Here is a 20,340-nt window from a genome sequence, read left to right as displayed (position 1 = left end):
ACCCCTCGAATATACCAAAATTATCTGTTTTTAAGCTAAAAAAAAATAGCGAATTATTGGGACCCTCTGTTTGAAGGTCAAAATGTGATAACTTAATTATCGCTCCATAAAACATTGTTCCCATAGTCCGATCATGCCGGTTCGCAAACTTGTTCGAATAAACGTAGGTTTAAATGTTTGTACCACATTTGGTCAAAATCAAATAATTTATACTCTAGTTGTCATGTTAACAGACAAATATATAAACATACAGGCCTATATGAATTTGAACGGATGTTTTGGCCCCTGGGGACATAAAAAAAAGTAAATCGGTCCTGAGCCCAGTTCTTACCACGAGACTGTATTTGTTATTCCCAGTTTGGAAATTTTCAAATAAGTCAAGTCTGGGAACAATTATATCTGCTATATTTTAAATTAAGAAACAGGGAAAACGGAGACCTACGTTCAAGAAAGAACTCGGAGAAATGAAACCTAACAGTAATTTTAAAGTTAAGAATAAGGAATAAAGGCAATCCACAATTGGCAATTTCAGGTAAGCACCAGGAGAAAGACACTATAAGTAATCTTAAATTACTTAAGACCTAGGGAACATGAAATCTACCACAATAAGTGTTTAAGTAAGGACTAGGAAAAAAATAAATCAACAAGTAATTTCAAAGTAAACTATGCGGCTGGCTCCATTTGCAGAAAAAAACTGTTCTTCTATCAGCATACTATAACAGACAATAGACCAACATATCTCTCATAGGCAGTCACGGTATGGAGATCTGAAACATCTGAAACCAAACATATTTTTCCACTCCAGAAAAAGGCTGTGCGGGTTATTGGTGGCATTGAAGAGTATCGTGTAAATCGGCTTTCATTAATTGAAGAATACTCACTTTCCCTTGCATAGTAACAATAAATCAAATTATCCTTTATTCATTTTGTACACAATATACATGAGTAGTGTCAATACAATAACTGTGACAAAACAAATACCTTAAAAATACGGTACAAAAATCATTTACCTTATAACAGCATTATTGCATAAAGACTTATATTTAACTGCTTTTTAAACGGTTTGAGGGAAGCTGAACCTGCATATTTAATCAAATCAGGCAGGTTATTATAAAATTTAACACCAGAATAGTAGGGAGATGATTCTAAAGTTGAAGATTTGTGTTTAAGGTATAAAAGGCAGCTTTTGTGTCGGGTATTATAATTATGATTATCCGAATTAACAGCAAATTTAGAAATATTATGTTTCATAAATATTAACAAATTATAGATGTACAGACTGTAAGATTATTGATGCTTTTAAATGGAACTCTACTTTAAAACTTTTTAAAGCAAAACCATAGTTTTTTTAAACCTTTAATTCCTCACTCCAATTACAATGCTAGAAAAAGAACCGATTTAAATATCTCACACCTAAGGCAATCCCTTCAGTGACAATTAAACTAATATATTTCAATGCAGTCAATGGTGTATGGATCCAGGACAAGAAGTACGAAGTAGATACGATCGTGGACTGAAGACTGATTGTTAGTCAATGGTGTGGTCGAACGTAACATTTGGTTCATGAATGGTGGTTACGATACAGCCTGGTTTTAAGACCAGATAGCAAGAGTTCCCGATAAAAGATAACTTCCTCTTGAAATTCCCACTGATATTTTATTAGTCCAATGATAACTTCAGTCTTGTTTGTTTGTTTGATTGAGTTTTCTGCCGAAGCAATCTCGACACCTAGAAGCATCGGTCCACCCATCTAGAAGTCTTGGTGAGAACTCATATGGTCAAGTCTTAATTCGTCTATTCCTTGAGAGTTTTACCATTACACTATTACAGTAAAAAGTGTTTAACACATTTTATCGGAGCCGATCCCAAGAATGACAATACATTACTATGCTATAAACAAATGTCTAGTATAGAATGAGAAACGAAAACACGTAATTGTGTCAAATTTAAAACGATCATAACAACTTTTCAAACGAATTTCGTACGCTTCAAAATACGTTATATTGACCCTATTAATGCTTTAATTTGAAGCTTAACATCGTAATATCGCAAAAACTATTTTACGAATACGAATTATTCAATACGACTGTACTGATGATTGTTAAATGAAAAGATAATTCCATATACAATTGTCGTTTAACTTCCATTTCGTCCTTCCATCCCTTAAGTAAACACATGTTAGTTTATTATTTGAGCCAATTCACACTATGATGCCTGTAGGATGACGTATGTTCGACTGAGCGAGAGATATCACCCTACTCTAGTGTAGATACTGACTATCACATGGGCGTTTCCCTGCCATGGCCAAGCCACTGGCCACCCGTCTACTCTCTCTGTGCTGAAGTGTTCTATGATACGAGTAACATCTGAATACAACCACCCTCTAGCGAAAAAACTAGGTTATGATTCTAAAAACGTATAGATTTTTACGGGTATACAGACCTCTTTGTTCAAGGGTGAAAACAATCTGAATTTTATTAACACAATTAATCTGGACCTGTATATAATCAATGGAATTAAAAGTCCTGGTAAAGCAAACAGCTGATCTAAAAATACATTTAATTCCACACTCATGCTTCAGGCTAAAATGCGTAAAATTGTATCTCTATTTCAGTCTAACATAATGGTCATACGATTTAAACTAAATTAGATTCAACTAAATGGTGAGTGGTTTTATTAATGGAAATCGTCGGTGTAGTATGTTAACTTCGGATATTTTAGAGCTCATAAATCTATCTTCCCTACGGAAAAATGCATAAGTATGCCTAAGGAGTATAATATATACACCATAACGATTGATTAATGACGTATAAAGAATCAAAGTTCTGAAACAAGAAACCTAATTGTTGCATACTTATCAGAATACCAATGGTAAGGATTGATGTTAATACAATTAATTAAACAGCTGCGTATTTTCTGTAAAGAAGTCCTAAAGTTACTTACACTTTCCCAAACTAATATCGCTGGTATAAACTAGTAAAATAGACATACTATTCAACTTTTCACCATACAAAAAGGACATCAGATTAAATCAAATATATAATTCACACGATTTCATAGATTAATTGTAATTTTAGCGAATTTCCCTATAGGGAAGTAGCTATTACCGTAGGAGGCACGGTAAGACCTAGACCCGGGACCGATTTACTTTTTCATTTTGATGTCCCCAGAGGCCAAAAACACCATTCGTTCAAATTTTTATATATGTATATATATAGACTTATATATATATATATACGTCCGTGAACGCGATAACTTGAGTAATTTTTGTCCGATTTTGATGAAATTTGGTTTAAAGGTGTAAAGCGGGATAAACTCGAATGAGTTCGCGAACCAGCACGATCGGACCATGGGAACGGGGCTTTACGGGGGGTTTTATGGGGTAAAAATTGGTTTTTCTCACTTTTGACCCTCAAAACACAAAATTTCCCGATTTCTCTTTAGACCTTTTTAAAGAGCTTAAAAAAACAAATAATTTAGTATATAAAAGTATTTTTGTTCGATTATTAGTAACAGAGAAAATTGAAAAAATTCTAAATTTAAAATTCCCATGTTATTGTTATAAAGAATATTGTCAAATGTTGTAGTTTGCTTGTTTATGGATATATTTCAATCAAACTTGGCAAATTTATTTATTTTGTACTAAGCTATCAATATTTTACTCAAAAACACACTTTATTAGTTTCCTTGTAGCAGCAAATCTAGGTACTCGTTAAACCTAATGTTATTAAAATATATTTAACTGAAAATCAATTCGGACAAATGGAAATTCGCTTAGTCGGCAGGTTTGCTGCGGCGGGGGTATTTAATGTTATATCTCTTAACATTAAAGCTGTAATTTCACGACATAGAATGTTTTAACTTCACCTAGTCTTTACAATCAAACATATCCATGTGTGACAAGAAGAAATCACACCAAACTTCGGAGACATAAAGAAATAAAGTCATACCATTAGGAAAACGACGCCTAACCAGGCATAATTGTTCAAGTGCAGTTTTAATAAGAAGCCTTGCTCGGAAGTGAAACTTCAGCGTTAATAACCAAAGTTGCGAGGTTTTGTTCCAAACTTTCCTAAAGCCACATGTTCTTTAACTACTTTTACTTTGATACTTCCCCTCCCACAAATCGGTTGGTGAGCAAAACATAGAAAACTTGTACAATATGTTTGGCGTCTACGTTAAAGTTCAATTAGAGGTTGTTCATCAAAATTGAACCAGAACATTTCTGCCTAACATATAAATAAGTAATCTAGAACATTCATAAACAACTAAAAGAATTTGATCGCGATTGGATCAACCAGTACAGTATCGCCACCAACTAAATAATATTACACATTTGGTCACATTACATTATAATTGAAGCGTTTTTAATATGTTTGAAAATAAAGGGGTTTTTTAACGCAACCCAAATTACAAGTATCATAAGACATTTTTAACGACAAAACAAGCTCATATGTTGGTATCAATGTTTTCTTTATTTCATTGCCAATCATCTGGTATGCATTGTTGAATAGTTATCTTTGAGTTTTAGTGCTTTTGGGTATTTATTGTGAATAAGTCTCAACATGGTGTTTTCATAAGCTCTAATAGAGTATTCAAGTTGGTATACTTTTTTGGTTTTCTAGAGATCCAGTTCCCTTCATTAAATTTTATAAATAGTTGAAATTTAGGTACTGGAAACTTAATCACACTAGGAAACTCAATTTTAAACCTTTCTTGGCGTAAAACCATGAAACCTACCGTAGAAGTTCGCTCAAATGAAAAGTGCACATCAATGAATAAGTTACTGATAATTTACACCTTAAAGAAAATTGATAGTTTCAAATTCATTAATTAATACATTGTTTCATCAAGTACTATTGAAGCGACTCTAGGGGAAGTTTTCGATATCTGTCAACAACAATTTCTCTGACTTTACAATATTTATAGACGCAATGAACTCATTGTTAACCGAGACGACATTACAACTGACGCCCCGACCGCAGGAATTTTCTAGATTGCATTCTTTCCTCCGTCTTATCAAGCCTCTGTCTTATCACAGACAAAGACTAATCAAATTACTAGTCAATACAAGGCTATGTCAATTAAATATTGCCATTTTTGGGACAAATTAAGTAGTGTTGTTCATTATGTAGGCCCTACACGGTGTTTACTTAAACGTTTCAATGAACAGTGCTTTAAATTCATTTTGTAAACAGCATTTGTGTTTCAATGTTAGATATTGTTATATGCAGGAAACCCCCTCACACGTCACATGTTATCTTGTATAGACACACGGGAGCGTATCTTTAGTGAAACCCGGATAACCTATTTAAATTTAGTTGGGAGTTGGATGGCTGTTAAAAGGGATGACCAGATTAAATTCAAAGTACTGAACCTTTTTACTATCCCAAAGTAATTAACTAAGACTATTGACACACAAACCTAATAATGAAAGCAGGGAAACGTCCTAGAGGCAGCTAGAACTCTGAATATAATATCCCCAAAAATTAATCTACTTGTACATACTTTTTATTACCAATCCAATAATTAAACCAGAACAAATATCCATATGTTTCCTTACTTGAAACAGGCTTCATTTAATGTTAAAACTCCCCAGTGCTTTGTTAAATCTTCAATATAACAGATTTTAAGTATAGCAAATGTATGTTTACGGAATAAAAATAACTCAAGAAGTTGATGTTATTAGCTTTGCTGCTGCGGAGTTAGTTTATTATTATTAGTTGTTTCTGATGAAAGTGCCTACATTAAAAAATGAAATGCCATACACGAGCGAGCAGCAGCAAATAGTTAAACCTTCAATTACCTTTGATAATAAGGATAATAACAATGATAATTAATAAGGATAATGGAAGACAATGTACTACGTTACGTGTTTTACGTTTAGGGAGATTAATGTCTTAATTACTAACCAATTGGCGTAAAAATAAGTAATTAACCTTATCTGTTACTTTAAACTAGTTTGAATGTTGATAAGATATTTTGGACATATTTATCAGACTAGGATCTCATGAAAGTTTGCGTGGGTTTAAAATATTGCATTTTGCACAAACATAAATAATAATAATTACCCTTATTTTAAATTTTATATAATTTTAAATTTCAGAAACACTGCATGTTTTATAATTCAATAAAATGTCAAGTGTCCAATCATAATAATTGTGTGTACATAATAATAAACATTTATTTATGTAATATTAGGTACATGTATTATTTGTAATTATTTATTTGTAATATTATAATATTTATGTAATATTACATAAATAGATTAACATTTACAGTTTTATTGATGGTTTATTCATCTTTTGTGTTTCTTGCACGTAAAATTGCATTTTATTTTATGTTTAATATTTAGAAAAATTTTCATTTTAAGTTAATTACTGTGGAAATATCACTCACTGATGAGTATTTAATGTGTTTATGTATTAAAAGATTTCTAGTATTAAAATGTCTCCACCAAAATCTTTGTACAGTATTCGATTTCACATGTTTTGTTTGTTGTTTTCAATGCTTAAAATGCTGTAGTCCATCTACTGGAGCATTTAGGAAACCTGCCGAATTTAATTTGCAATTTTCATTTTTTACATCATCGTAATGATTGTGTTAAAATGATCGAAGTGTTATGTTTTATTTTCATTTTGGAATAATGAAAATGTGAAAGAAAAGGAATTATATCTTCCCATATAAAGACCTGTACTGCAATACATGCTTCTTCAGTTTCCCAGCCTTGCCAATGATATCCCTCAAAGTCTTGAATTTACTTTATTATGTCCCAATCTTGTTCGAACCCACTAATTTGTGTTATAAATGTTGATACTGATCTTATCCTGTGTTCGGTGTTCGGTACATGGTCGAATGTTATTATTTACCAACAATTAGGTTTATTAATTTGTAACCTCCAGAATTGCTGAATTATAGACAGTCGAGGTTTGTTTTGCCACAAGATGATATATTCAAATTAAAACATATACAGGGTGGCTGAAAATTAACTTGTGCCTCCCTTAACTATTAACTATTTGAGATATACGAAATCGGTTTGCGGCAACCTTTTTAGATGTAAGGTGCAACAATAATGATGGTAATTTTTTCCCTTAGTGGTAGTGCGGGGGGTGGAAGGTAGCTCAACATTTTCAAATAGGAAGTATGGTCGAGTTTGGTATCATTTTACAGGTCCTGACAAAACTAAACAATTAACATAAAGAAAATAGAAATCGGACTACTAATAACAAAATGACAGTTAAAAATTATTTTTAATAACCATTGTCTTAATCTTTTAGCTGCCACTTTGTTATTAGTGGTCTGATTTCTATTTTCGTTATGTTAATTGTTTAGTTTCGTCAAGACCTGCAAAATGATACCAAACTTGACCATACTTTCTATTTGAAAATTTTGAGCTAACCCTAAGAGCAAAGTTTTCAAAATTAACCATCATTATTGTAGCCCCTCATATCAAACAGGTTGTCGCAACCGATTTCAAATATCTCAAATGGTTAACATGTTTAGGGGGGTGCATCGGTGCAAGTTACTTGTCAGCCACCCTGTACATTCACAGATCTTAGATTATGGTCTGGTTACAATGCTTATGTTGATTTTTGAAGAAGCGTTCAAGATCGGAGAATTTACTGACAGATATATACAAATCTTAACAATCAGTTAAACAACCTCATATTAGTTCGTATCTTTGCGTATGTTATTTGACTTATCAGTGTACATCATTAGAAAGGCCCAAGATTGATCAAGTTGTTGATAGTGAAACTGCTTATGCACAATATTGTTTACCGTGATAAGGGAAGAATTTATTGTCGTTATGCTGGTTTTAGATAATTGACCCGATAAATACGATTGAAATAATAAGCCAACTATTTCGATAAAATAAAAAGATACCTAATTAGGAATATTCCTGTTTTATATGAAGCTCATTTCTGGTGGGTGTATGTACTAAATAGATTTTTGAAATACAAATTGTAAATAGATTTTTCACCTGAAAAAAGGGTAACAAGATATTCCAAGTACCGAAATGTCGTAAAACGCGTTGTGACTAATCTTGATAAAATGTATACGATTATTTTGTAAACTACTACTTTTCCCCAAAAATCACACAACTATTTCCCGTCATTATTACCAGTATATATCCCGGCAAATGAATAGGCTGAAAAGCCCAAAACATTGATGCACTCTCAAGTTTTTCAAAATATACCGAAAAGGATTTGAAGACATTATTGCTACGAGGCGCACCACTTTTCGAAACGAAGTTTTAAGTCAGTCACTTGCTGTTAGCGAGCATTCCGGTATGTAACACTAACTGTTTCGGATAAATTTACAACTAGAGCTCCACCCAGCCCCCGCCGCGCAAGATATCGGGCCAAAGTGATATTTAAAATAATCCGACAAATCGTATTTATAACATACTGTGTTCAGAAGTTCGACACGTTCATTCAATGAAAAATCGTTTAGAGCTTAGAAATCGCAGCAATTATCTTCGGGACCGAATATGGGTGAATAAATAATATGTTTAAAGTTACATCATCACTCCAATGTATTTGTACACAACGTCAAAGTCGGACAATACACTTTCGGTCCATCTGATGAACTATATTTCCGTCATACACAATCATACTTTAAGCTTGGATAAAACAAACTCCCTATAGTGAAAGAATATTAGGAAAATCTACCTAACAAATTCGGACTAAGTGGAAACTTTGCACAGTAGTTTAGTAATACGATGATTTGTTTGGAAATATTTTCAAAAAAGTGAAAATTGGCCGCCATTTTCCAAGATGGTGGCTGAAGCACAAACGGGATTTATGGGGTCTTTAGAAATTTTATTTATTTAGACTTACTAAACAACCGTGCAGTTTCCACTTTGCAACGTCCCAAAAATTCTTGGACTACTAGTAGATTTCCCATCCTTATGGAACAGCTGTAGCCAATTTTATCGTTAGTATAATACTGTCCGGTACACTGAATAAGTCATGTTTTGTTTCAATTTGTTTCTTGCCATTTCAGACATTTAAAACCTCGTTTAGCCAAATAAAACGTTATAATTTTAAACAATAACTCATCCTCTAGTTATTTAACCAAACAGTAAAGCTCAAATAATGAAATTAACTCTAAAATGATGGAAACAAAATTTCGTCGACACCAGCCACCAGTGTCACTGGACATCAACTAGACATGAAAACGAGCTACAAAATTTACAATGGGATGAGAAATCTAACTTTAAGCTAAATAATTCACGACATGAAAATTTCGCTGCATGATTCCTTTTCATGGTTAGCTCCCAAAAATCCCTGTTATTCTATTTTAATGCTATACGAACAGCTGATAATTATATATGTATGGCATATACTACTCCGACAACGCAATAACACATTTATATTTAATTACTGAAATCCTTTCAGGTTTCAAATTGTTCGGATGCCGATAAAAGGGTATATAATTTAGGGAATTAAACAAAATAACACCATAAATACAAACAAACAACGTTACGACAGTATTTTTTCTATCGGGACTATGCTTCAAGCGGGCGATTTTCAAAGTTAAACTATGTTACTTATACCCGATGTTCCACTTTTTTTATTTAGGGACTTAATGAGCTACTTAAGCTCCGAAACGCATGTATTCAACAGTCGTTCGTACATTGTTAACCTTTGCATATTCACTCCCATAATTATTTCCACCTTAAATTGACTTTGTATACGAACAGCTAGCTTAACGTTAATCTAGAAGCAACACATATTACTGCACCAACCCAATTATTAATTAAAATACATCAAATTCACCTAATTGTCGACAAAAAACAAATGTCATTGTTCCTGCAGTGAAAATACAATGTAAAATGGTTCAAAAGTATGTTGATAAGGATGATGTAATATTTATATAAACATTGCTAATAGAGGACCAGTTTTAGTTATGAATAGCGAACACAGACAGATCGCGGGCTACATTTACCCGAAGCGTTTCCCGCAAGAATTCTGCGTGAACATAAACTTGCATAGGACCGGCTGGACCCTCCCTTCTACGTGAAAAACTTTCATACCTACCCCATTTAGCCGTCAACATTCCTCTAAGTATATGAAGGGAGCCGACAATTTACACATTGTGCATTTGTTAAACTGTAGTCTGTAATATAAGTAGAATTTTTGTTTCAATACAAAACTTGTATCTAATAAATTGCTCTATCGATTTTTTTACATCTTCTTGCTCATGAATAGCTTGGAAATGGTTAAAAAACACCGCAGCAAACCTACAGACTACGCGAATTTCCATTTGCCTAGTTGGATTTTCAATTAAATCTATTCAATTAACATTTTGTTTAACAATTACATAGGTTTACTGCTACAGGGAGGGTAATAAAGTGAGTTTTTGTAAAATATTAATAGCTTAGTATAAAATAAATAAATCTGTCTAGTTTCATCAAAATATATCTATAAAAAAACTAACTACAACAGTTTACTTATTCTCCTTTAGAATAACATGTAAAAGTATATTGCTTTGCTCCCGGCTCTAGGTTGTACCGTTTTACCATGCCACCCACATGCAGTAATACCTATTTTCCTGTAGTGAAATTCGACAAAAACCTTGATTGTCTCAATAAACTCAAAACAATATATATATTTTTATTTTTATCATATAGCAAGTACAGGTAATTTTTAACGTGGTTAGGGTGGTTTATTTCGATCGTCAATTGTTCTAACGTAACACTGAAAACAATGTGAATATTAATAATTTCGGGTAAATTCCGTTAAAAAAACATATTTTAGAGACAAGACTTGGTTTGTAACAGAGCAATGTATTTCATACTATATTTTGTAATTAGATGCGATTATAAATTCAGTTTGTCAAAGTTTAATTTAAAAGTAGATACATGTTTAACATAACCTTCCACTGCGATCACTCATTGACTGTGATTAACACTTTCTTTAATTTTGCAATGAATTATTTCTTTTTAACGAACTAAAAATTTAAACTCGAGTATAAATTGTACCTAATTCATCACCTATAGAATACGGATATAACCCATTTACTAGGGTACTCTATTTTTCTCCCCAACAAATGTTGTACCCATAACACTGTTGGATGACAACACACTACTTACTTTGTTTTAGAGCCTATAATAGTTATAGGTTATAAAAATAATCTGCATGTTAAATAAATCCATCAGACTCCTCTATTTTGGACATTAAACTAAAACATCCTCATGGCTTTATCCTTTCAATTGGGGCCGCCGGCTCCAGCCTATAACCCTGGCCCTCAGCCAAAGATGCTGTACTGCTCCTCAGGGATTATTCCCTTTTAATTTTCAACTTCCTTTATTTCCTCAAACTGATATCGTTTAATATTCAAAGTGGTCTACATTTCCTAAAGCCTTAAGTTTTTCATCCAACATAAAAAGTTTCAACCGTATGCTAGCTGATGTCTAAACTTGCATATGTTTAAAACTTAAGGTTAGTAAAGGATTTTTGCATCAAAATAAATATATGTGATAGCTATAAACAGATGGTCAGACAAATTGAACCCTTCAAAATGTTTCTTTTACAAAACGATGTTTCAATTTTCTTACGAAATCAAAAGTCGTATTGCTTATCTGTACAATTCACTACATTTCACTAGGCCAAGCTTTGAAAATTCACCAACAAACTCTTAAGGGTCTGTCACGCTTTTTATCGTGTATTAAATGCGTCTCTTAAAAGGATCTTTAATTCAATCTAAACGCATCAAAGAAAATCGTGAATACAGGATTGAGACCAGTTCTGAATTGAAACAATATCTCATAGAACAGATCGATAATTCTCTATCCCGTGAGATAAAAGTGAAAGTAGAATTTCGCCTAGCCTAGTGAGCGTGTAGCAAGTTCAAACTTACGATATGCTTACGAGCTCCACACTACTGGACTGGTGAGAACTACTGTAGTTGGGCTCTGGACAAAACTCATTGATAGGTTTTGCTGGACTCCAAAACTTGGGGCGGAAATAGGTTGCCTCCCCCCAAAGGCAAGGAAACTAAACATTTCTGTTAGTTTCCAACTAGAGAATTACAATAATTTTTGTTAAAAAGCTACATACTGGATTTTAAAATTTAGGAGGGAGAGCAGGTTACTAATAAACTGAGTTTCATAACAAGAATGTTAGCTTAAATCTAATAACTTGGGACAATATTAGACAGGGTTCTACTGCATATTTTCGTGGGATTCTCCACTGTTGTGTTCATATAAAATAAATACAACAAAAGTGTTTTGCGGAAAATTATATGCTTTTAAAGTTAGCAACATGCAATCCAGATATAACGGCTTGCAACTAAACTCCAGCTTCCCAAATTTTATTATTTAAGTTTCTTGAAAAAAGGTAGTTTGTCTCAATCTTTACCATTACGAGATTTATTTTCCAGTAGACCATTTACACGATAATAATAATGAAAAAAAAATTGTTTTCGACCTAGGCACAAGCCTGGGATTACTTCTTACTAACATAACTTCAGGCTAGACCTAGGGGTTGCGGCATTAACACTTAGATGAAATACATTGGTGATTTGGCAGGATTTGAACGCAGTATCTCAGGGACCAGTTCGCGCTCTAACCACTACGCCAGCTCGCTCCCCAATAATAATAATAGAAATAACATTAGTGCAATGCATTTTATTGGTGCTATTTAATTTGTCGGATGAGAAAAAATATAAGAACCACTAGGTTGTAGGGTTTCTCAGGGCAACATCCAAAACGTAGCCCATTATTAGCATATCATGTACATACATCTTATTTCTCTTATGATTATAGCTTTGCTTTCCCATTCAACATCTTCAATTTTTAAAGCATTTTTTTAAGTTACTGTCTGGAAGATCTCATCTAACTAAAACTCAATCCATTTGACCACGGAAAACCCAAAACAATAGAAGAGTTTAATCTCAACCAATCGTCCGAATGGTCTACCATACTGTCAAACACAAATCAGCATAAAGTAGAGGTATACTTAGTGATAACTATTGTTATTCTACGCAACTCAATAAAATAGAAAATTATGAAAAATACCTATTCTAGCCATACGATGTTGCAGACTTATTTCTTAAAATTGAGTTTGAAAGAAAATAACACATAAGTAAAGCTAAATAAATAGAGTAATAACGAATAATAATGGATAATTTTATTGATGGCCATTGACATTATAACCTTACACTTTAATTTACTGTTATGAATCGTTAATATTTTTGTAATTAACGAAATTAACAAAACACGAGACAGACATTTTTAGTGATGAATAAACACTTCATAAATAGCTAGGTGTTGAAACTAGTTGTTAAATAAGAGCTTCAAGAGGGTGTTTTAAAAGGCAGGTATTTTATAATGTGTTTAAATATTTTTGACGGATCTTATTATACAGGGTGATTGATATTAGTGTGCCAGCCGTTTTATTCGAAAACCATAAGAGATATCAACAAATTTAAATGGTAAGTGCCTTGGACTTTTTATTTAAATTTTTTTAGTTAAGTCGAAAAAATTATTTTAGCCGCCATTTTTCCAATATGGCCACCAACTTGATTTTCCTTATGGAAGGCCCTGTATTTTATGATGCATTCTGGTGAAAAATGTAGTTTTAAGACGATTTTATTCTTGGGATTTTTTTGATAAACCTAACCGTTTCAAAGATAATAATGGTTTAAGTTGTGGAATTTTGAATGGTTTTCGAATAAAACAGCTGGCATGCTTGATTAGGCCTTAATCGAAACTCTTTCTCATGCAGAAATTTCAAAACTTTAACCATTATTATCTTTGAAACGGTTAGGTTTATGAAAAAAATTCCAAGAACAAAATCGTCTTAAAATTACATTTTCCACCAGAATACATCATAAAATACAGGGTGTTCTATAAGAAAAATCAAAGTTGGCGGCCATATTGGAAAAATTGGTAGCTAAAATACTTTTTTTGACTTCACTACAATTTTTTAAATAAATAATCCATGGCACTTACCTTTTAACTTTTTTTGATATCTCTTATAGTTTTCGAATAAAACGGCTGGCACACTTATATCAATCACCCTGTATTAATTCGACACTTTTCAGTCCTTTCATAAGGGTCGTAAATGTTGTGAAAATGTGTTCATAAATTTTAAACATATGTTGGTACAATCAAAAGTTTATCATCGTTCAAATAATGTAAATCGGGAAATTTTCTTATATTACTATAAAACAAACTTATAATGACAGTGAATGATATTGCTCTACATTATTGTTATGCCCTGAATGAGTTTAGATTCAATCTGGGGCAATATTACTACGGCCTGTAGGATTATCGGTTAATCATTAGGTCGGGTTTTCTAATCCCAAGACGATACAAAATTAACACTTATGGCCTTAGTATTTTAAAACAAAATAACTAAGAAACCAATCAATTAAATTGCCAATGATTCACATTAAATGTTTACGTTCAAAAGAAACCATTGTATTACGTCATCGTACGATTTTTATTTTTCCTCGGATACGGATTTGTTTGTAAGAGTTTAACATCTTGAGAGAAACAAATAGTAAACATTTAAACAATAAGAAACAAACAGTTTTCCCGCGTAAATTTAGATATGACTCACAATTCTGAAGCGAAGGAATTATTCAAAAATTACATTGAACATAGAGATTGATCCATATATTATTTGAAATACAAAACTACTTTAAATACCTAATTATTTCTGGCTTATTCAGCTATACATTACATTATACAGGGTGAGTTTTAAATGAGTCCCCCCCCTACTTTTTCTACATTTCTTAAGATATCAACTCCGGACCACGTCAGATCATTGTAGAGTAGTAAGTACATCATTTTGACTGGGTATAAATTTTTGGCCGCCATCTTGGATCCGTCATATTGGATACAAAGTTTTTTTTTCAAATGTAAAGGCAGGGTTGTGACCCATCGTTTTAAACTAGAATTGTATGCTGAATACGATGCTGCAATCCGTTTTTAAAAATCTTGATCCATTCTAAAGTTATGAGAACTTTTTATAACATTATTTTTAGCCCATTTTAACATTGTGCATTTAGAAACTAAGTACATAATCGCAAAATAGTGCTAGATAAAGATAAGTATAAAATGGGCTAAAAATAATGTTATAAAAAGTTCTCATAACTTTAGAATGGATCAAGATTTTTAAAAACGGATTGCAGCATCGTACTCAGCATAAAAATCTAGTTTAAAACGATGGGTCACAACCCTACCTTTACATTTGAAAAAAAAACTTTGTATCCAATATGACGGATCCAAGATGGCGGCCAAAAATTTAAACCAAGTCAAAATGATGTACTTACTACTCTACAATGATCTGACGTGGTCCGGAGTTGATATCTTAAGAAATGTAGAAAAAAGTAGGGGGGAACTCATTTAAAACTCACCCTGTATATTTATCTTAAGCAAAAACACATTTTTAGTACAGATAAATGTTGTTTAGTAATACTGTAGCGTTTAATTTAAAGAACCTTTTAAAAAGTCAACGATTGTTTAAAGTTCAATGTTGTGGTTAAGTTTATGTCGTTTAAAGGAGTATTGCTGTCATAATTCACCACAACAGATTTATCCAATTGAAAGAAATTATCGTAGAAATAAAGGTTTACTATCAGCTATACAAGTTAATCGAGAGAGATATCCATTATAAACTCGACGATTAGTGCTGTTTCAAATACGTTAGAGGGTTTTCAAATCAATTTCTTTTCCTTACTTTCTAAACAATTGTGCGATTAAGATCTTAGGTGTATAATTTCCCAATTTTTGAGTAGAAAATGTTTGCCTGGCTACAGAAATGACAATTTTAGAATGCAACAAGGTTATAAAGTAGGCAAAAACATTGAAGATAGAAATTATAAAAAATATTAAGGTACAAACTCGAGTAACGGATGACAAATTAATATTCTGTCACATGGGATCCTGTCGTTGGGACGTCATCGAATGTAGTTGAAAACAATTTTCAGCAAACTACGATTCTACTATAATTTCATATACATGACCGGAAAAACACCGGGACAGATAACTACTAAACAATACTAAAAATAAATAACAGTCACAAAACTTGAAATAAAGTTGCTAGGCATAAAAGCATTTTAACTTATTTTCAGTACGCTACCTCCTCAAGGGCAACATAGGACACAGAACGAAAATCTTAAATCCAAGCATGGGTAGACACTCACATCAAATAAAAGATCTTTAATGGTCAAATACAAAGCAGCAAAACCCGAATTACGAAAACCGAGTCAAAAAGGCATTCGTTGAAAGATTTCCTGAATTTGTGATAGAAAAAGTCCACTAAAACTCAGGAGAAAATCTGTAAAGTAAGTGTAGGTTGATATACACTTCAAAGTAAAGGTATTTATGAGTAGAATACAATGCCGTTTCTTGAATTTAAATTATTACACCACGCTGATACTGGAAAAATTCTTAAATTCAATATATCTTTAAACGGCGTCCAATTTCACTACATAGGTTTTCCGTTTGAATTTAGATTTGGCATTCTACACTTAAATACCTTTAATTAGTTGTGCATGAACCTATGATTACATGTAGGTAGGGGCTAGCGGGCCGTCCTTCTGTGGCGTATCACTGAATAATGTGTTACATTATTAGTTATATGTCCAGTAACCTTGATCCAAGTTTTGCAACTCTAGCTGTATTATTCTTTAACATATTTATACGTCCCAAGACATTTTTGCCAGCATGAATATTAAATATTTAAAAAATACTAAAGATTCTTTATATAGGTATTGAATATATTAATCAAATCAGGGGTCAGCCACGAGGGGTAGCTTTTAAGGAATCCTTTTAGGGTTAGATCTGTCAAAAAATACAAACAAACAAACCTTACTCTAACTTTTTATTTGTTAGTCATTATGGTCTAAAGAATATTACATATAATATTTATTATGTTAACAAATTATACAAAAAATAAATGATCTTTTTTAAAATCACGACCAAATAAACGATGTGTATGATAAATCAACATTTTAATTTCGGGAAAATAACTACTAACATCCAACTTAGCAGTATAATATCCTCGTCACAGCAAACCTACAGACTCATCGAGATTCTAGCTATGGGTTTCCTCTAAAAAGTTAATAGTTGAAGGGATTTGAGACGGCATTTTTTGCTCGACATATAACAGTCTGCTACCACAAAAACACATACTGTTGATAAATAATTATATAGAGTCAATTGCAAAATTCTATAAATATATTACAATAAAGAAGTATACTGCAGCGATACTTATTAGGGATAGAGAACGTGAGAATCAAGTGGGTTTGGTTCTTTAATAACTGGGTAACCAATATGCGTGGAGTAAAAGTATAACATACTAATTTCCTTGTATGTTAATGCTGATTGGAATGATGACAAGATGTTTTCAATAATAAATCATGTTTAGGTGAAAAAGTGAGAAGGGGTAATTATATAAGCCTGCAAACCCCAGACCCGTGATCGGACAAAACTCGTTCGAAACTTCAAATATAAATAAAAATCGGCGACCTTCTACAAGAGTTACTATATCTTCCACCATGAGTGATTCAGGAGACTGCGATTCTCCGATAGTTTGCTTGCAAACGATTCACAAAATATTGTCCCTCAGTAAAGTGAAAATACAGGGATGTCATTATTACAGTATCAAATTATAGTTGGTAAATCTTTGTTTATGTTTTGGTCTTATGACTGTTTCCGGCGTTTTTGTTGTTGTTATTATTGTTGTTTTTGTTATTATTTTGTGTTTTACATTTTTGTAATCCCATATAAATTTATACTATTATAAAATTGAGGTGGTGTCTATCTGTCTGTCTGAGCACGACTAAAATACTAAACCGTTACAGCAAAAATTAAGCACAAAGATGGTCCACACATCTAGGAATGTCATAGTCCTATTCACTTCCCTGAGTTCCTCTAGGGCTACGCCCCTTAGATGTCCAAAGTTTTGAGGTGAGGATTTCAAAAGTAAATATTAATTGGTCTCCACGGAAGCATGAGAAAATTCACAATGTTTACCTTTACGTTTAGATTTAAATGTAAACAACCAGAACTGCCAAATGCTCATTTCACAATTTCAGACAGCTGATCCAAAGAAATTAAATATATTTTACACAACTATGTGGTATTATTATTTAATCTTAAACTTTTTGATGAACTATTTATTCTAAATATATTTTAATGATAACCAAAATGATTTTTCTCCCCGTCGCGAAGCACGGGTACAGCAGCTAGTTAGTAATATAAGACCGATATTAACAATATATGAAAAAAATTAGGAGTAATTAAATGATTACACCATTCCTATTTATATAATTTAAAAATATGTAAGGTCTATTCCAAATTTGATATCCCATCACAAACATACCACATTTTGTAGATGCAGGGGCCTACATTAAAAGATTAGGGAAATATACTCATACTAATTAGTATTGTTTAGTAAATGTTTTACACCTTTATATATACAATAAACATGAAATTATCTGAACAAAAACATTCATTGAAGTGTACTTTTGACTACATTAAAAAAGTACATAACCAGCAAAACATAGTATATTACAACTTTTGGAATTGGTATACGATTGTGATTCATAAAACAGAAATATATTTCCTTGCAAACAAAAATATATAGTTGCTAATAAATACATAATTGTTGCTATATAAATATAGTTGCTATATGTAACCAACATGTAGCTACAGGGCTGGCGGTTTAAATACAAACATTGTTATAAATTATATAATGTTTATTTATTTTCATAGGGTTGAAATATCTGAGAAGAAAATTAATAAATTAATCAATAAATATGAAACTTGCAGTGAAGTTTAACAGATCCCATCACAACAAATCGTAGAGAAGACCGGGGTTCGTAGCCAACAGATTAGTAAGACTACACATAATCGGGCTTCGAAATCAAATATAGGTAATCTGTAATTGATTTTTATCGTCCGCAATGAATACCAAAGTTGCTGCGTGTGTTCTTTTAAAACGCAATTATTGTATTGTGACATTGTTTATAAGGTATATTAGTCATTATATTGTATTAATTCTGCTTCTTCTTGCATATATTTATTATGTACTTATTTTGAAATGAGTCTGTAATCTATATAAATGTCAATTGGATTTTTTCAAATTATATTAAGTCAAACCTGTATATTTTTACCGTAACTGCTTATATTTAATGTTTTTGAGACTCTTGAACAAATTAAGTTGCTTCTCTGTAAATCGCATTTGACACAAATTAATAAATCAAACAAATAATTATTAGAAAATTCAACCTTAAATTTGTTCGGATGAGAATAACACTTTTGTGGTTTAACTTTGTTCACATTAAAATGAAATACAAAATTTTGGACTAATCTTGGAATATTTTAAATATACATAAAATTGTAAAAATTGCTGTTTACAATATGGGAAACATTTCCCTAAATGCGGATCCTGAGGCGAGTAGGTGAACCACTCTTATAACTACTTAATCCGCTTAATAAAACTGCATGATTAATCATTATAACAACAAAGATATCCTTAACTCATATTGATAATGACGAGTCGCACACAAAAGCTGCAAACTGATTATTTATGAATTGTTTCAAGTGAAATACAAGATATTAACAATATAGACCTGTGAACTTTTCTAAATCTGGGAAAGTAATAAGATTAACAAAACAAATTACCGTACCACATGTCATTTACGGTAATTCAAAAGTTACTCTCGTGGTCCGAGGTGCGATACCGGTACGGTCAGCAGCCACTAAGCGCTCAGACCGTAACCGATTAATGTCCCAATTAAAATTAATTGAACAATTAAAATTAACATCCTACCTGTTGGTGTAGTGCCGGCATGTCAAATCTGGTTATTTCTTGAAAAACTTACTACGCGAATAACGAACGTTAACAATTAAATAACAGAATCGGTGCAGCGCGAACCGACACCGAACATCAACAATAAATAGTATAAATATTAATAAAATATTATGTTTAAAACACGTTAAAATTACTGTACAATAAATAAATAACAATGCTTTTTAAGCGTATAAACTACATGACCGTGAGGTTCGGACGTCGGCGACTCACTGCGGGCGGAATCAGCTGTGAGCGGTCACGTGATGCGGTCCGGCGCTCTCATTGGCTGACGATCGACCAATCAGAACACTCTCAACACTCCTGCATCCTTATCGATAACAATAAACGCAACAGCTGGTATATTCCAAACATGATAACATGATTTTCTGCCCCGACATGTCCGCGGGGTTCCTGGCAAGGGTTAACTTGGTTGTAACGTGGTCGCCAACAGTTACATGTCTCGAGACTTTTATGAGATTGCAAAATATTTTAAAGATAAGGAATTTTCCAAAATCGTCGATAA

At 32.4% G+C, this 20,340-nt stretch overlaps 1 protein-coding gene across 2 annotated transcripts in view; it reads right to left on the bottom strand.

The window, feature by feature from the left end:
• Positions 1-20,036, bottom strand: part of LOC128998754 (cytoplasmic polyadenylation element-binding protein 1-like) — a 51,934-nt gene extending 31,898 nt beyond the window's left edge. For both annotated transcript variants that reach the window (XM_054425090.1, XM_054425091.1), the window contains exon 1: positions 19,797-20,036. In XM_054425090.1, coding sequence (XP_054281065.1) covers positions 19,797-19,817 — 21 coding nt within the window. In that variant the 5' untranslated portion in view covers positions 19,818-20,036. The remainder of the gene's footprint in view (positions 1-19,796) is intronic.
• Between the last annotated feature and the right edge of the window lie 304 nt (positions 20,037-20,340).

The sequence above is a fragment of the Macrosteles quadrilineatus genome, unplaced genomic scaffold (assembly GCF_028750875.1).
Source record: "Macrosteles quadrilineatus isolate MER2022 unplaced genomic scaffold, UCM_ALF_1.0 Scaffold_7__1_contigs__length_78375512, whole genome shotgun sequence".
NCBI classification, from domain to species: Eukaryota; Metazoa; Arthropoda; class Insecta; order Hemiptera; family Cicadellidae; genus Macrosteles; species Macrosteles quadrilineatus.
Note: the sequence above shows the minus strand (reverse complement) of the source record. Positions and strands in the feature narration are given on the sequence as shown.